This window comes from Anthonomus grandis, chromosome 9, assembly GCF_022605725.1.
Source record: "Anthonomus grandis grandis chromosome 9, icAntGran1.3, whole genome shotgun sequence".
Classification (NCBI taxonomy): Eukaryota; Metazoa; Arthropoda; class Insecta; order Coleoptera; family Curculionidae; genus Anthonomus; species Anthonomus grandis.
The window spans coordinates 18,446,540-18,465,317 of NC_065554.1; the positions used below are offsets into that span (position 1 = coordinate 18,446,540).

General features: G+C 31.5%; 2 protein-coding genes across 16 annotated transcripts in view; both read right to left on the minus strand.

Moving 5' to 3' along the window:
* The window catches only part of LOC126740396 (tight junction protein ZO-2), a 99,011-nt gene that overhangs the window by 75,693 nt on the left and 4,540 nt on the right, over window positions 1-18,778 (minus strand). The window contains exons 1-2 of one of the 10 annotated variants that reach the window (XM_050446394.1): window positions 3,206-3,293; window positions 2,994-3,150 (exon numbers count right to left, since the gene is read on the minus strand). The exons of the other annotated variants lie outside the window; for them this stretch is intronic. Coding sequence (XP_050302351.1) covers window positions 2,994-3,038 — 45 coding nt within the window. The 5' untranslated portion in view covers window positions 3,039-3,150; window positions 3,206-3,293. Of the gene's footprint in view, window positions 1-2,993; window positions 3,151-3,205; window positions 3,294-18,778 lie in introns of those variants that run through there. 10 annotated transcript variants of the gene reach the window in all.
* LOC126740399 (heat shock protein 68-like) lies at window positions 8,031-18,284 on the minus strand. Of its 6 annotated transcripts, XM_050446407.1 has the most exons (11): window positions 18,125-18,277; window positions 17,914-18,026; window positions 17,635-17,859; window positions 17,407-17,577; window positions 11,777-11,923; window positions 11,562-11,727; window positions 11,304-11,509; window positions 11,097-11,251; window positions 10,838-11,039; window positions 8,391-8,664; window positions 8,031-8,338 (listed from the first exon to the last, which is right to left on the minus strand). In XM_050446407.1, the coding sequence occupies exons 2-11, from the start codon at window positions 18,011-18,013 to the stop codon at window positions 8,101-8,103; spliced, it is 1,884 nt and encodes a 627-aa protein (XP_050302364.1). In that variant the 5' UTR covers window positions 18,014-18,026; window positions 18,125-18,277; the 3' UTR covers window positions 8,031-8,100. The 6 variants fall into 6 exon arrangements, with proteins under 6 accessions (XP_050302364.1, XP_050302361.1, XP_050302360.1 ...); XM_050446404.1 differs by having other exon boundaries at window positions 10,838-11,251; window positions 18,135-18,284; XM_050446403.1 differs by having other exon boundaries at window positions 10,838-11,251; window positions 18,125-18,279.

Sequence of the window (18,778 nt, forward strand, 5' to 3'; positions counted from 1 at the left end):
AAAGGAACAAATAGCAAGTTTCACAGAGATGTTTTAAAATAAATGATTAAAGAACCTCAATATCAATACAGTTTTAAAAAAATAAGATTTAAAGAAAATATATTAAAACGAAAATCAATGTATTTTAATCAATAATCAGAAACTTAAAATTAATCAAAAGAATAAAACGTTAATAAGTTTTATGAATCAATTACGAAAGAATATTCAAATGTTAAATTATTTAGTAATTAATCAAAAATTATAAAAATTCCTTATAAAATATTGCTGCCAATGATGTTATCAAAAATCAATTAAAATACTCGATTAAAAATGAAATTAATGCATTCTTCAGTAATTGATATAAACTTTAATCTAAGTAGAAAATATTCTTCTAAGAGTAAAAATATTTTGAAGAGTTTTAGTTTAATAACTGGACTTAAGTAAAAAATTAAAACAAGTCGAATTTATATGAAATTACTTAGAACTAAATGATTTTTTATAGACGGATTAATAAGAGTTTATCGTGAGCCAATTAACATAATTTGTATATGATAAGAAAAATCCAGTTTCAAAGTGGTTCAGGAAGTAATAAAGTTATAAAATATGAATACAAGATGCAATAAACAACAATTTAAGAAATTCTATTTTTCATATTTTTAAACATAACTCATTTGAACCTTATTGCGTACAATGAAAAAACTTTTTGTATGCTTCCATAATCAAATTATAAAAGAAAATGTCGAGATGATTGAGGTGATAATCGACAAATGAAATAATAAAGAAAGGAAGCAAATACGTTTATTTGCCAAAAAAAAGTTACAAATTACAATATTCGATATAATTTAATTTAATAAAAGGGGAACTAGGAGTGTATCTCGATTATAATAAAACCGTTTCACTCCTTGGCAAGGAGTTCGTACGTGTGATGCATCCTTGAAGTGAGTACTTGAGAAATGTATGCAATACAATAATTCATATAAAAACTGAAAAATCAAATATAAATATATAAGGCTAGGCAATACAGGCACCGGCTGACCGTAAAACGTGAAGGGAAGTGAGAAACGTAATAATATTACGACCCTATAAAATTAGTGCATAATTTATTAATAGACATAAGGTTTTTTAATTGATAGATGGTTGGTATATTCCAAACTATTACAATCCTCAAAGAAAGAATAAGTCATCAAACAAATTGTTCTTACAACAACATTGTTTTAATATATTTCTATAGGATATAGGTAATACGAATGTTCTTTGACGGATCTTGACATGGACGGAGCAAAACATTGCATACGTAATATTTAATTATTTCTGAAAACTGCGTCTTAAATTTGTATAATTACTTTAGTCGCAAATAGGCAATACTTAATTTTTTATTTATATGCGAAGCAAGTATACCTAGCACTACAACAGTTCGAGACTAAGTCAAGGACTGTGCAAAGCTGCTGGGAGGATCTCAGGAACCTCGCCGAAGCGCAAAATAGGCCAGAGATAATCCTAGCAGAGAATATGGGCAACAATAAGGCTGCAAGAAGGGCTAACCAACTTGCAACCCAGGGAGCCAGCAACAGCCTGGTAGGCCCTGAACCAACATGTTATGTCAGCGATAAGACCTGGAAGAGGGAAATCGGCAACTGGCTAACAAACCAGAACAAATTCTACTGGGAGCAGCTGCCAAAGATGGAACAATCCAAACAACTTATAGGCAGCCCACCCTTCAAGAAGGGTGAGAACATACTGGGCCTCTCCAGACAACAACTGCGAAAGGTCGCAGGGCTACTTACAGGCCATGCACCCAGCAGGAAACACCTGCATACGCTAGGGAAATCAGTTACCTCGCTATGTAGGGGATGCAATGAGGAGGACGAAACAACTCTTCACATACTGTGCTTCTGTGAAGCATTTAATCAAACCAGGGCAACATTCCTGGGGGAAGAGAAACCCGCACCAGAGGGTATAAGAAATCTACCACTGGGCACAATCCTGGACTTCCTTGAAGCTACAGAATTGAACCTATGGGACTAAACATATGGGACACAATAGGACTGCTTCTTAGCAGACCGCAGTGTAGGGAGCCACAAGGCACCACCCAGCGGTGGAGTTTTAGTGGGTATAGGAAGAGACAGACTCGACACTGAGTCCCACACTACTGGGGGCGGCGCCGCGTAACCAGTGTTCATAAAGAATTTCTCCACCGACCCAAAAAAAAAAAAAAAAAAAAAAAAAAAAAGTATACCTAAGGCCCAAATTGTTTGCTTTTCAGACCATTAAATTTCTTAAATTCCAAATTTCCATAACAACATTTTTTGTGATTAAATCAAGATTTTTTTAAATTTGAGCCAAGGAAGAGAACATATGACTTTTAAAGCATTTAACTTAAGATTATGGTCTTCAGCAAAGTTTTAAATCCTGATTGAATTAATTTTGAGAAAAAAGAAGAATCGGCAAAAAAAAGTTGTATACACCTGAAAATCGTCGACGTACTGTTGAAGTTTAGAATTAGAGAATACATTTTCGATGTCTGCGACATACAGAGAGAATAACAAAGGCCCAAGAAAAATAAGGTAGAAACGAAGAAAATTTAAAAAAAAAACAAACATTTATTTTCATTTAGAAATAATTATGATAATCCATCTGAGTCTCAAGTATATATCGAGAAGAATCGTAGTTAAACCATACTTGTAAAATACTTTTCCAAAGCGATCCGAAAAATAATAGAGAAGTATTTAGATATACCTTTGCTGTAATTAAATAAAATATAAATAAAAATTTCTAAACAAATACAAACAGGTTTTCGTGGCACTAAAGAGCTATTATTAAATACCGATTTTTTATTTTCAAAATCCTAAAAGCATAACATAAAAAAATATGACACGCACATTCTTATTAAATAGGTGGTGACTGTATGCACCTGTTAACAACGATCAATTCCAAGAATAAGCCTTAACCGATTTACTCGTCTATTTATGAAATAACCAATAAATTAGATACCAGTAGTGACTAAGATTTCTTACCTCAGGTAAATTAATACCGAGATTATTTATGGCGATATTATCCATAGTGACGCCTCAACAAAATCACAGTTAACACTTCACAATAAGCGAGAAGAGATCGCGTCCACTCGGCTTAAGAATCATCGCGAGCAGTCTCGACCCATAAAATCGAAAGACACTAAAACACAAAAAGCAGAGTAACTTTTTAAAGACTTTTTGAATAGTTTCTTAACCTCTAATTCTGTCTGTCTCTCTCTCTCTCTGATATGCGTCACCAAGAGAAGTCGGTTAAAAAGTTTAATTTTGCCCGTGTGTCGTCGACGTGATACTCGGACCGAGAAAACGACAGAACAGAAGAAGAAGCGAATGCGGCGGTCGGACCTGGTGCTGGTGCGGACCGGCGGATCCCTTCCATCGAAGAACTTTTGTTGTTTGAGATACAACACTCACACACTGTATATTATTGGGTTTTCTCCGTTTCTCTCTCTCTGTAATACAGGTAAAGATCGGAGAAGAGTCATGTTTTGGGGTTGTTTAAGTTTGTGGGATATTAGAGATGGTACGTGTTCCTATTCACAAAAAAAATCTTCCTAAAATTAAAAACTTTGTTCTAATTATTGGCTATCCACGTAAATTAATTGTTTAAACCTAATCAAACAGCTCAAAAATGAATCAAAAGAGTTGAAAAAATTAACATTGCACCGAGTAAAATATTCTAAGACCATCAGTGAGATTCTCACTGCTAGTTAGTAAGATATGTCACTAACATAGGGCGTATGGCCGCGGGGGCGGTGTGGCTCTTTATATTAGAAATCAATTTAAAACTGAAATTCTCTTTTCTGAGAGTCATGAGTTTTTAGAATGTATCTGGGCAAAAATTACAATAAAGAAAGAACATTTTGTTATTGGAATAGTTTATAGACCACCTAAATCGAATATTCAGCAATTTAAAAAAAAATGGAGGACATTGTTTCTAACTTGTTTTCTTTGTATAACAACATATTTCGTATAGGAGACTTTAATATTGATATGTTACAATGCGATAATCTTTTCACAAAAAAATTAGTTTCGATGTTTGAGCCCTTCAATTTAAAACAAATTATAATGGAGCCAACCAGAGTCACGAAATCTTCTAGTTCCCTAATTGATTTAATAGTCACTAATTATGACCAAATTGAATACACTGGTGTTATCTGTTCTGATTTTTCCAACCACTTCGTAGTCTATTGTGAGATACAAATGGTCAAATTAAATTATAAACCAAAAACTATCACTTCTAGAAATCTAAAAAATATAAACTATAACCTATTTAAAAATGACCTTCAATAATGTTTATAATATCGTTGATGTTAATCAAAAAGTCGTATTTCTTAACAACGCTATAACTAGCCTATTTGATATTCACGCTCCTCTTAAAACAATTACATTGCCTAAAAAACCCTTCCTACCCTGGATTACAGAGAATATTAAGAAAATTCAGAAATTAAGAGATGCAGCTCTTCAGCAGTTTAAACGCACTAAACGTCCAGAAAAATGGGAATATTATAAATCATTAAAAAATTTAACAACAGCTTCAATAAGAATGGAATGCAAAGCCTATTATAAGCATAAATTTAAAAATTGCAGGACTCGAGGAAAATGGGAGGAACTTAATAAACTAACTCCGTCTGAGAAAAAAGATATTCCGATGCAGTTTAATGATGTTGATCCATTTAACAATTTTTTTATTAACTCTTCTATCTCAAAATCAGCCTTTAAATCAGGAACTTTTAAATTTTTATTCAACCAATAAAAAATGTGACATAGATTTTTCTTTGCAGTTCAGAGCAGTGGAAATAATTAAAAAAATTAAAAGTAAAACATTTGGATCAGACGGTCTTAATATAACTCTTCTTGAGCTTTGCTGTCCTCATATATGCGAATATATTACACACATAATAAATAAATGGTTAGAAACTAACTATTTTCCCAATTGTTGGAAGAAAGCCATTGTCTTATTAAAAAATAAGTAATCCTACTGACTATACACATTTTCGATCCATTAGTGTGCTACCAACTATGTCTAAAACATTAGAACACGTATTGAATGTACAAATAAGGAACCATATTAATAGATTTTCAATATTACCCATTAAGCAATCTGGATTTCGTAGTGGATATAGTTGCGCAACAGCAATGGTAGATATTACCGATGACATTTTTCGTGCCCGAGATAATAACAAAGTCACTGCTCTGGTATTGGTAGATTTTACAAAAGCTTTCGATTTTTAAATCATCAAACATTGGTAGCCTAACTGCATTATATAGGATTCATAAATCATGCTATAGCTTTAATAAAGTTATTTTTAAGTAATAGGCCTCAAATGGTAAAAATTGATGCAACCTTTTCAAGTCGTCTTTCAGTTCTTAATGGGGTGCCCCAAGGTAGTCTATTGGGGCCACTACTATTAAGTATTTATACATGCTTTCCTCAATATCTTGAATATTGTAAGTATCACTTCTATGCAGGTGGTAGATGGTACGCAGTTGTATCACTCCTTTGCACCTTCTAATTATTTAACAGCTTTGAACCATATAAATGCTGATCTTGATGCACTTGTTAAATTCTCTAGTAAACATATGCTTAAATTAAACCCTAAAAAATGTGTAGTTATTCTCTTTGCAAGTAAAGTTCAAATAAGGACTATTTATGCAGAATTTTCTTTGTTTGTTGGACATTAAAAACTTCAAGTAGTTGAGAGCACCAAGGGCTTGGGTTTGACACTTGATTCACAGCTAAAGTTTAGTGGACACATATCAAATAATCTTAAAAAGTCATATTGTGCTATAAAAACCATGTACCCTAATCGACATTACTTAGATCTGAATACTAAAGGTGAGCTATGCGACTCTCTTGTGTTGTCAAATTTTAATCATTGTGATGTGGTTTACGGACCTTGTCTAGATGGTCAAGACTCCTATAGAGTTCAAAAAATGTAAAACTCTTGTATTCGTTTTATTTATGGTATTAATAGGAGAGGTCATGTATCACATAAGCTTAATGATCTTAATATGTTTAAAAGACGTAAGCTACATTCCAGTGTAGTATTTTATAAAATTATTAAATACCGTAGTCCTCCCTACCTATACAACAAAATTACATTATGGACAGACATTCATCACTTAAATTTAAGAAGTAAATCCTTAACTATTCTCAAACACAAAAATCAATTTTTCAAAAAATCATTCTCTTATAATATTTCTCATATCATTAATGCGCTATCACCCGATATAACTGATATTTCGAATTCCATTTATAGATTCAAAACAAAAGTAAGGCAAATCTTATTAGATAATCAGTAACATGCACATTAGAGCTAGATGATTTATTTTTCATTTTTCTTTTTTATAAATTGTAATTGAATGGCTAGTATTAGATGTATTCTTGCGTATTTAATTGTTATATTGTTGTAATCTGTACCAAATCATCAACTACCTAGATTAAATGTATGTACATTATATCTAGTAGTTAGTTTAGTTTAATTTATTAGTTGTTAGTTTAATTCGTTAGTTTTATTTAAAAAGTAATTTAGTTCAAAAGTTTTTTATGTTGTAGCTATGTAGGTAGAACAGAACCTGCATTTTCCATGCAGGAGTCTGATACATTAGCTTTTATTTACCTCAATTATTGAATACACCTGTAAGTTTATATTCTATGTAATTTCCATGGTAAATAACAAATGTTATTATTATTATTATTATTAACATAGGGGACAACAATATGGTCTAAATATCACTATTAGATTGATCTTAATAACTTCGTCTCACTAACCACCAATAGACGACTTTAATAGATATATCTTAAGACCATCAGTGAGTCATCTTAGACCACCAATAAGACCATCTTAGATTGGTTAGTGCCTCTTAATATGCATCTTAATAAATAAGTTGATCTTATTAGTGGTAAATAGATATATTAATGTCCTAACTCTTTTTCTTTAGTATCACCTTAAGATATTTTAATGTCATATTAAGATAGTTGATTTTCCATATTAAGGCGGTCTATTATCCGTATTAAGACGGTCTATTATTCATATTAAGATAGTCTAAATATGATATTAGTTTAGGTTCTAATAAATCGCATTCTCCAGTAATATTGCAATTTTTAGGCCAGGCTAAATCAATAAACATTAAATGCGAACAAATTCCAAAAAAAAAAGCTCGAATCTATCGATTTTGTCAAAAAAAAAATACACTAACATTTTAATAATTAAGTTATCTTTTTGACACTCATGGAATCTCGTCGAAACCGATGCAGCTTGGAAGATCCTATGTAAAACATGAGGGTATAAAATTTTTAAACAAAATATGTAGATCCAGGTTTTTGAAAAATGTCCCCAATTAATTTTTTATGAGTCAGTCTAAAGTGCAATATAAATAAAATCTCTCAGTTAAATTCAAACAGTTGAAAAGTGCAACACTAAAAATGCTAAATAAAAAAAATAAAATTAAGCAATCACAAAGTTTTTGAAAATGTGCTCAAATATATCATTTAAATTAGGTGTTACTTGAAGGACTTTAGTTGCAACACTTGCTGAAATAAAAATTCTTCCATATTTTTCTTACGCTCTTTATTTGGCTTTTCCACAAAATTAATATCTCAATGAGGACATGTTGAAAAACTTTCTGACCCCTCAATTTTGTTTATTTTTTTTTTAGCAATTTTAGTGTTGCACTGTTGAATTGACACTTTTTCTTTATTTATTTTGTACTTTTAAGGCTAGACATTAAAAATTAAATCATTGAAAGTCAATTGGGGACATTTTTCAAAAACTCGAATATATATATTTTGTTTAAGAATTGTACACTATAATATAATATATAGAGCTTCATAAAAATGCCTTAAAGTCACGTTATCCTGAAAAAGGCGTGAATCCCTTAAACTTTATTTAATTTTCCAGAGCCTCTATGTAACCAAATAGAATAGTATAAAACATAAGGGCTGCTAATAAAAAAATAATTTTCGGATGAAAGCAGAAAGAAATCTCAAAACACCTTTCAGCAATCAGAAAAATTGCATTCTATACAAAAAATCTTTATTGAGAACTTTAATATATTTAAGCTATTAAGTCACATTGATCACTACAATTTAATCGACTTCTTCAATAGTAGGACCATCTTGCCCACCACTAGCACTACCCCGGTGCAACTTGGTCATAATTGGACTACAAATCTTTTGAATCTCCTTTAATCTATATTCATACTCTTCAACTTCAGCTGTTTGATTCAAATCGAGCCATTTTATAGCATCGTCACACTCCTGATATATCTTTCGACGTTCCGAGTCACTTAGCTTGTGTTTTGAGTCATCTGCTGCTTGTCGAAGGCTAAAAAGGTACTCTTGTATAAATCCAAACTTAAAGAAAAATTAAAACTTACCTAAAAATATATGATTCCAGCCTGTTTCTACTAGCTACCCTATCTTTTTGCTTTTCATCCTCTTCCTTATATTCCTCAGCTTCCGCCAACATCCTCTCTATTTCCTTCTTCGATAATCTACCTTTATCATTTTTTATCGTAATATTTCTGGATTTGCCGGTGCCAGATTCTATGGCCGTTACATTTAAAATTCCGTTCGCATCCAGATCAAAACTGACTTCAATTTTTGGAACGCCTCTGGGAGCTGGAGGAATTCCGCATAGATCGAAATTACCTAAAAGAGTGTTGGCAATTATTAGCATGATTCTGGTAGTAGTTGTATTATGTCATTCGAGAAAAATCCTAAATCCAGAATATCCTATTTTGAAAATTGAATAATATTTGTTTTTCATAGGTTGCCTCATACTTGTATACCATGTATACACGCAACCGCTAAAGCGAGTTATCGAAATGCGAATTAAGATAAAACGCATGTGTAAACCGTTTTATCGTTCCTAATTCTCATTATTTGAAACGGTTTTAAATATGTGGATGATCTCGCTGTATTACGTATTAGGGTTTCGTGAATATGGGAGCAGATCCAAATTCGTATTAATTTTCAGTACTGCCAACTAACACAAATTTAAAAACCAACGAGAAAAAATTTCCACTTTGATTTCGTTGTGGTGTGCTTTATTTAAAGAATTATATTATTTTATTAGAGAGACTCTTACTCTATCTTTCAACCTAAGTAATTTATCAATAAATTATTTAGGTTGGCAATACAAAACAGCTGATTAACGTCAACGTTAACCTCTTCTTAAGATCTTGTCTTGCAAAAAGGTTTGTCATACATGCCGAAGCTTTTTTGCTCTAATTCGCATTAGCCCCTTATTCCTAAATAAACCCACTTATGGCTTAATTCTTATAAGAATTAGACAAAAATAAGAAGAAGGCAATGAAAATGAAAAGAAAAAAAATGAGACAGAATGATTGCGGAACAAAGATGTGAACAATGAAATAAATAGAAAAAATGTAAAGAAAGTTGGCAATTCCAACAAAACCAAAAAAGAAGAAAAAGAGCAAAAACTTAAGAATAGCAAGATGAAAGATCAAAATTAGAAACATATTTACCTGCCCAAATTGTACTGGATTCAGAAAACAGAAGTTAATTCTAACATTTCTGAAAGGTGAAAGAATTTGAGTCAGAAATTAGAGTTTTCGATCATGCGACTTGATCAATTGCTTTTGGAAAATATTTGGAAATCAATTCCTAAGACAAGGTTTAAATTATAAAATATTGATTTTAGAAGAACTTAGAGTTTTCCAATAATCTGAGTCAGTTATTAGAGGTATCATTGACTGAATCTATTCAGACACTATAAAACAATTGATTTTGCAAGTTGAGCTTAAAATTCAATGAATAATAAGACACTCAGTTTGCAATTAATGGACCAGATTAAGACCCGTTAAAGAACGATGAAACCCAATCTTTTCCGTTTGAAATAAATATTTGGGAATCGATCCGTAAGACAGTTTTACAAGTCTAAATTAAACTGTTAGTATAAAAAGAACTTAAAATTTTATAAGAAGTTGAGTTAGGTCTCATTGACTGAAGTTGTACTGTAAATGTTAAGTTGTAAGTTATAGAAAAATTTTCAGATGTTGTTGCATGTCAGTGAATAAGGAAACAAGATCCATTCAGAGGCGATTACTTGCATTTAAAATATACAGTAAAAGTTTGATTAAAAGTCTTGGCATTAGAAAAACTTATAATTTTGCAAAGCCAATATTAGAAGTTTGTTGTTGATATAATTTACTCAAAAGCTACAGAAGAATTGTAGGATGAAGTTGTGAGATAATATACAAGAAGCCAAGACAGTGATACTATAGACAACCGTTTATAGTAAAAGAATCATGAGCTCCTATTGCCGGAGGAAATCAATTTTTCTTGATCATTTAACTTGATCCATTCAGAAGCAATACGAAAGTTATAAGGTAAATTTGTACAGTAAATCAGAAGACAGCTTAAGATTAATCCTGGAGGCAGTTTTACCAGTCTAAACCAAAAACCCAAAAGAAGTTAGAATTTTACAAGAATTTAACTTAGACATTATGAATCTCATTCAGTTAGCCGACTTAGAAAGGCAGAATAAGATAATGTTTAATAAAAAAGGCCAGCAAGACAGGAATTTCCACCTTACATTTACACAATCTTTCGTGCTATCCAGGAGTTACACGAATTTCAAAATAAGTTTGTAATCCAAAAAATCTTTAGAATTATAAAATTAAAAAAACATATCAAGAATATAGATATAGACCTTGATATTGAAGCTGGTTTTAGTTCTCTAACCTAAAGAGTTAATGCAAAAAACTCGTACGTATTGGAGCAATTTGTCACCTCTCAATTTGAAAAAAGTTACTGTTCTAAATATTTCAAGATTGTAAACTTCAATTATTGCATTTACCTAATAAATTATTATCTTTAGTCATGGCTCGTTCACCCTCAAAAACCTGTATAGTGACTGCAGGCTGATTATCAGAATAAGTAGTAAACGTTTGTGATTGTTTGCATGGAATCCTTGCATTTCTTTCAACTATTTTCGCCATAACTCCACCTGCTGTTTCGATACCTAAGGAGAGAGGTGTCACGTCCACCAATAAAACATCCTGCAATAACACATTCATTATTATCATTAATAAATAATAAAATTCTATTGATTTTACTTGGATTTTTGAGCTTTGATCTCCGCTTAAAATAGCCGCTTGAACTGCAGCACCATATGCAACTGCCTCATCTGGATTAATGCTCAAATTTAGGCTTTTTCCATGGAAATAGTTTTGTAGCAAGGATTGTATTTTTGGGATTCTTGTTGAGCCACCTAATCTTATGATTTTAAAATCTGATTAATGTTACTTGCAAAATTTACTTACCGACCAACACCACATCGTGAATGCTGCTTTTTTCCATGTCAGCATCTTTTAAAGCTTTTTCTACTGGTGCTAATGTACCTCTAAATAAATCTGCATTTAGTTCTTCAAATCTGGCTCTGGAGATTTTTGTGTAAAAGTCCACCCCATCGAATAAAGCATCGATTTCCAATGTGGCTTCTGTACTAGAACTTAAAGTTCGTTTTGCCCTAAAAATAACTATATTAAGGTTTTTAAAGAATTTTAGTGATTTTCTGTCACCTTTCCGCGGCAGTACGCAACCGCCTTAAAGCTCTTGGGTTTTGTGTCAAATCTTTTTTAAATTTCCTTTGAAACTCTTGAGCAAAATAAGTTACCAAACGACTGTCAAAGTCTTCACCACCCAAATGGGTATCTCCCGCAGTAGATTTAACTTCAAAAAGTGACCCTAAAAAATATTAATTAGTATTTTGTTCAGATTTAAATAATTTGTGTACCTTCATCAATTGTTAAAATTGACACATCAAACGTCCCCCCGCCAAGATCAAATATCAAAACGTTTTTCTCCCCTTTTAAGTTTTTGTCCAGGCCATACGCGAGGGCAGCAGCAGTGGGTTCGTTTATGATCCTTAAGACATTTATACCTAAAAATAAGGGAAAACGCCCCGTATAAAATCCGTTATCTGCATAAATTCTAACTTTATTAGATTTTGCGTTCGAAAACTTAATAACTTTCTGGAATTTGCAATTTTATTACTTGTCATGCAAGGGTAAAATAAGGGCTCAAAATACGGGGTTTGGGAGAGTATGGGACTGTTGCCAAGTGCAAGTTGTTACTACTAAAAATAGCTTCAATATCGATCTTTTGGCATTTATTATTCGTTTTACGGAGAGTTTCTTGACAAAAGTTAAGCTCTGAAGTTAAAGGCAAGAACTTCGTTTAATCAAATTATAAATAGTTTTGGTCTCTGAAAGTGAGAAAAAAGTTAATTTATAGCTGCGTACATCTAAAAAGACCATATGGTACTATGTGGCCTATTAAATTTCTTGCAATATTACGTATAATCTCAAAACAAATAACATAAATAGCATATTTTTTATTACTTTAGAGGCAAAAAAAATTGAAATCTTTTCCGAGACGAATATGTTAAAAAATAATACTAGACTCATTTCCAATGTGATTTAAATAGGAAACTCTTTTTTACTGATGTTTTAGCTAATGTTACTGATATCATTAGTATGTTATTAAGATCAATATTTTATTAATCATTTTTTACATCTTGAGTTCCTTCAATTCCGGACTCTTAACGATATATACTTTATCAAAATATGTCCTCGATTTAAAACGAGACTGAAGAATTGAATGTTTTTTTGGACAACCTGAAAATTAGCGTGACTCTTGGTTAGATGATGATTTGAGAAAAATGCTTGAGACCTTACATTTCTTTAGTTCTTTACATACAGATAGAAAACTGAATGACTAGACCCTGAATTTGATGACCAAGTAGAAATCTGTAGAAAAGAGACTAACGCTGCAGAGAAACAAGAAAAATCTTAATATCTACAGCAAACAGATAATAAAACAAAAGCTGCCTGGCAGATTATTAACAAAAAAAAATGTGAAAAGCGATTATCCCATGGGTTTTTATTGCTTTGAGTTAAACAATTTTTTGTAGCTACAGCTAACTTAATTATACAGATCTGTCTATTACATTTATTTACATCTACTATTCTTTTAAAGAGGTCACATGTATATAAGTAAGTATTATCTTTTTTGTTACACTTATATACATTTTTTACACTTATAGAGGAGTCGCCCTAGCCCTAGACAACACTCTGGGTAAAAAGCCCTTTAATAATACTTCGTCAAAAAGGTATGCTTCATTCGAAACGAGACTGAGAAAATAGAAACATTCTCGTTAGAAAACCAGGGAAAAGTTGACTTTATTTGACACTTTCTTAGTGAAGATTAACTTGTTTCATTTTACATTAAAGGTGTGTCTTAGTGAAATTTGTATTCAGCCAACTCACAAAACACTTTTTACCACTGACCGAAACTCTTTACTTTATTCTCGTTATTATCCTTGGTGAACGACGAAATTTTAATTGTTTTGTTTTTTTTTGTGAGTGTATAGGTGTGTTAAATTAATCTAAAATATGTACATAATCTTATTATTTAATTAGTTGTCAAAATAAAATTATTAAGAATGTTGCTTTTATATATTTTATTGATATACCTACCGGGTGGTGCATCACCAAGCTGGCCATAGGAAATCCCATATAAATTGTGATACTTTCAAATATTTTATAATAATATTTTAGTTTTTTTCAAATAATTCTAAATCGTTTATTAGATAAATATACCCAATTTGCAGTTGCATAAGTTGAGATTACTCTTATTTTCACTAGTTGTAACGTTGTTTTCAGTGCAAAATTTAGTTAGTTTTCGACGTATTGCAGCTGTATCGCAACTGTTGTAAAACTCTGTTGTTTTTACGTTTTTTTTACTATAGATGGTAGCAGTAGTAATTTACACTTAAAACAACCACGTGCAGACGTGTACAATTTTTCGAATCAAAAACTCAGTAAAATCAACGTTACCTCATCGTTAGCGAATGGGTATTACATTGCCTGATCGTCTGTGTTAAGCATTTTTCGCTGTAGAGGGAGCTTTTTGACATGTTAAGAGTTTTAGGAAGAAGATGAAAAACAAAGGTAGAGGAAATAAAAGAAAGAAAAAATATTCAATTCAACATAACCTACTAAATCTATAGTTTTATTTTTATAATTCACTTTTTGCTTGGAAATATTGGGATTTATTATTTTCGTTTTACTTTAAAAAATGAAGAGATATCGCGACTAATTATTATGCAACTTACTACAGACGCAAAAAAAACTTGCATTGGAAGCAGAAATGCCTACAACTAGCTTACCCGAAGTTGTATGGATTACGTAGAATCAATGGAAGTGGAGGAAGGTAGCAGTGAAAAGGTTCGTATTAAATTTTACATATTTTAAGTTTAAAATACTTAGTTTACTCTTTGTAAATGGTTTCCTTCATAGTTCCTATATCCTACTTTTCTAGCCTTTCTTTACACAAGAGACTAACCAGTTTGAAAACAATGGTAAATTTTAAAAAGTTTTATTTTTTAGGATTATATCCTCTTCAGTCCCAAGGAATTGTTTTACTTTTTTTTGTGAAACTTTTAATAAAATAGGTTTATTAGGATTTAAAAAAAGTAAAAAAAAATGTACAAAAAAAATACTACAGAAAAAAATATGGCATGTCCAGTATTTTGGACAATTGGACTTAAGTCTCTAATTATGAAACTCAAAAAAACATTGCCTCTCGGAAGAAATGCATAAATAAAGCTTACATTTCACAAAAAAAATCTTGTTTTCTTTGTACAGCCTTAATTACGGCAGCGCATATAGGAATTTTTGTTATTAACACTGCATATTGGTAGATGTTCATTAGCAGTGGTCCTAAAATCTCTTGGTGGCATCTCCGACTTCTTGCATTTTTTAGCAGGTTGACTTGTTTCTTCATCTAATGAAGAAGTTGGATCTTGAAAACCTTTTGCTTGTGCGCCAAGGGCAAGAGATTTCCCGATATACAGTTTAAATTCAAGTAAATCCATGATAGAGTTTTTTCTATCTCCACGAGCGAAGCAGTCTTGGCTGTATTCAATCCACGAATTTGTAATTGCCAAGTCCACAAAATGCCAGAAAACTCTTATCGGCCATTTTTTTGTCCGCATACAAATGCGATAGTAAGATATTAATTAGTCTATCACACATGTCCACTCCTCCCATAGAATGATTGTAACTAGTGACAGAGTTTGGACATGAAACAAGAAGGTACTTATTATTTTTCTTGTCCTATCGGCGTACTTCTGTTACTGGCGCAGAGCCTGAAGATGTTAATGCCATTGTTACTGATCTATTGTCCATCCATTTCAGAATGGTCATTTTTTTGTCTTCTCGCACAAACTCATCAAAGGAACCACGACCATTCGAGAGGAGCTCTTTATCATTTTTTATTTTGCTCCTAAGATCTCGCGGAATTCTGTTGTTCATAATAGGCCCTGTTCCCAAAATTCCTTTTGTTAGTAAATGATCCAGTAGCTTGACTGAAGTAAAGTAACGATCAAAATAAATTCTGTGCCCTGGCGACAAATCTTCTGAAAGCTTCTTTACAACCGATCCACCTATTCCCAAATTTTGATCGGGAGAACCATCTGGCCAAGTTTTTGCACCTTGATAAATCATAAAATCTAAAACCAGTCCGGAAGGTGTAGCTAAAACAAAATTTTTGAGTCCTACTGGATTTGGCTTGTTTTTAACGTACTGTCGGAGAGCAGTAGTGCCTGTGAAGGGGATCCATCTGCTCGTCGATGATTCTTTACTCCTTAGTAAAGTAATACCGTTGATTGAATATTTGGGTATAATAAGTACTCAAATATTAATAATATAATAATATATATATAATATTAATAAATATATATATATATATAAATATATATATATATATAATATTAATAAATATAATAAGTACCCAAATATTCAATCAACGGTAATACACTTTTTACGAATCGCATCGATGATAGGTTGAACTTTCCATAGCCGATTTGACTGCTTTACCTCATTTGAAACACTAAGATTGTTAACAACATGTAGAAAATTTCTTAATTTAAAAATACGGTCTCTAGGTAGCTGAGTAATACAAGATATTTCAATTCCCTTCATAAAATACAACCGCAGCCGTGGAAGTCCAAAAATGCCCATTAAAATATGTATTCCAGTCAATATTCGATATTCTTTGGCTGTTGACTTTAGTGGTTTTTTTTCATTTGCTTGCATGGCACGAATATTACTTTGTTCTGATAAATTTTCCCAAAAATAATCTGGAAAGTATTCATAAAAATAGGTCAGGGGTGTCCAATATAGCAGCAGCAGCAATAAGAACTGAGTTTATATTTGTCGAAGAGCTTATGAATTTTTTTGTAAAAGTTAAAGTTTTTGTTTATTTAAGTTTGTAAAGAAACGTGCTGCATAAGCGCAATAAACTGCAAATAATAATTGAAATATTAAAGTATTAGGTTAGGTCCATCTGCTTCCTCTTGCTTCAGGCCAACCAGGGACAACGAACAATAAAAAAAATTATTTTTTTTTCGAATTCCGCTATAAATTCAGGGCTATTTAGGGCTAAAATAACATGTTTTCACAGTAAACTATGTTCGGTTTATAAATTAAGTGCTTGTAAATCTTTCAAAATGGGTATTTTACCCGTATAATTCACTATATTAAACTACATACAAAACAAATATTAATAAGGACTGTTCAAAAGATGGATTAAAAAGGTTGTATTTTTGGAGTAGCTGCCTACTGGAGTTATCGTACTATGTACATTTTATTACAAGCATATTTTTGAGGATGGTTTGTAACTCTTAGATCAGTGATTTAACTATTAAATAAATAAATTAATTAGTTTTTCTTTAATACTTAAATATGAATAAAAAAATTAATTGGTACACAAAACGTAAAAATCAAAGTTGGCCTATGGTTATAAAATTTGGTATTCGGGCATAATTTTGTATTCTAAACAACTTTTTCTCATAAACTTTTTTTATATCTTGCCTAGAAATACTACTTTACCTACTCATAAAATTTTAAAAATACTTGTACAAGGCATGCTTTATTTTTAAAAAATAAAAATATGCTAAGTTTTATTTGTTTATCAAGCAGGGCTGGATGCCAAAGGGTCAAATTTAAACTACAATTTTTTTTTTAATTTTTACGTATAAATTCGCTCATCCTGGGACACACTGTATATGACGCTAAAATTTAAAAAAAAATAATATATTTATTTGCTTTCGGTTTTCATTTTATTTTATATCCCCCGAACTGTAAATAGACGATTTTATATTTCCTTTCGATGATTTCAATTATACGTTTGACAAAACAATTTTACTGGCCATGTATCTTCAGCAAATCATTGCTAAAGATTAATTATCTTTAAACCAAAAATATGGTAAAAATAAAATTCTTTGCTCGTTGCCACCTAATAAAAATAGCCATCTTGATCAAATAGAATTGGTATGATAATAATTAAAGATATTCTTACCAGCTATTGTTCCAGCATCCTTAGTAGCTTGCCTCTGACTGTCATTAAAGTAAGCAGGTACCGTTACTACAGCGTCAGTAATAGATCGACCCAAAAATGCCTCGGCGGTATCCTTCATTTTTGTTAAAACCATCGAGCTAATTTCTTCCGGAGCAAATCGCTTAGTTTCACCTTAAAAAAGAGTATTATTTTTTATTAGGAAAAAAATGTATGTGAATGTATTTTTACCTTTAAACTGCACCTGGATTTTCGGTTTTCCCCCATCACTAACTACTTTAAATGGCCACAGTTTCATGTCTTGTTGAATTTTCGGATCATCGAATTTCCTTCCGATTAGTCTTTTGGCGTCGAAAACTGTATTGTTTGGATTCATCGCCACTTGGTTTTTAGCCGCATCACCGATAAGACGTTCTGAATCGGTGAAGGCTACATAACTAGGGGTAGTTCTGTTACCTAAAAATATGAGTTAAAAAATATATTGACAAAGAAATTAAAGAAAACGTTTACCTTGATCATTGGCAATGATTTCAACTCTCCCTTGTTGCCAGACGCCCACACAAGAGTAAGTTGTGCCTAGGTCAATACCAATTGCGGGACCTCGAACCATGATTTCACTTTTGCTAAAAATACTGTATTTGATTCATTTTAATAATAAAACACCTGCTAAACATCGATAATAAGTACATGATACCACTTTTAAGGCATTAAATATACTTACTTAGACTTACCTTTTTTTACAAACTACAAATTACACTTTTTTTTACTAATGTTGGAATTTTTTTATATTGTTTTGACGTATGATTTTGACATTGATTTTTAAAAAAACTATCCACACCACCGACCACCGGTGGCCACCTATGCACTATTTTTACCACAACTGAAAGTTTCGATTGTTGGCTGGCGTTTGTTTGGTCGATAGTAATTTTATTCATTTTATACAGTGGACGAATAAAAATTAGAATTGTTTGTTGTTTTAATATTATCCCAAATGCATTGTTATGGGTATATGGGATGTTCATAAAAGTCGAGCAAATTCTGTTTTATAAATGGCAGATATATAATCCAGTATATGTTTTTTACAAGTCAAAATTTTCTTAGAGTGCTGTGTACCTTACCTGGGTCACAACCACTATCTAATTTTACGGGAGATTAGAATGCATGGTCTGGTGTAGAAATCATATACAAAGTGTTTATTAAGAAAAATATTTGGTCTTTAATTAAAAGTCACTAGTATATTACAGGATATTGTAAATTAAATATGTAGCAACACAAACATTTTAATTTGAAATAAGTGAATTACGCTAAAAAATTTAAAAATTTAATTAAAAAAAAAAGTTTTTATTTCAGATAAAACCCTGCATGAACACGTTTT

Bases quoted from the DNA above. Each gene is read 5' to 3' on its own strand.
- LOC126740399 (XM_050446404.1), bottom strand. From the start codon at position 18,013: ATGGTTCGAGGTCCCGCAATTGGTATTGACCTAGGCACAACTTACTCT. The intron at 17,860-17,913 runs GTAAACGTTTTC...TCATATTTTTAG, and splicing joins AATCATTGCCAATGATCAAG to GTAACAGAACTACCCCTAGT. The intron at 11,510-11,561 runs GTGACAGAAAAT...AGTTATTTTTAG, and splicing joins TTGCGTACTGCCGCGGAAAG to GGCAAAACGAACTTTAAGTT.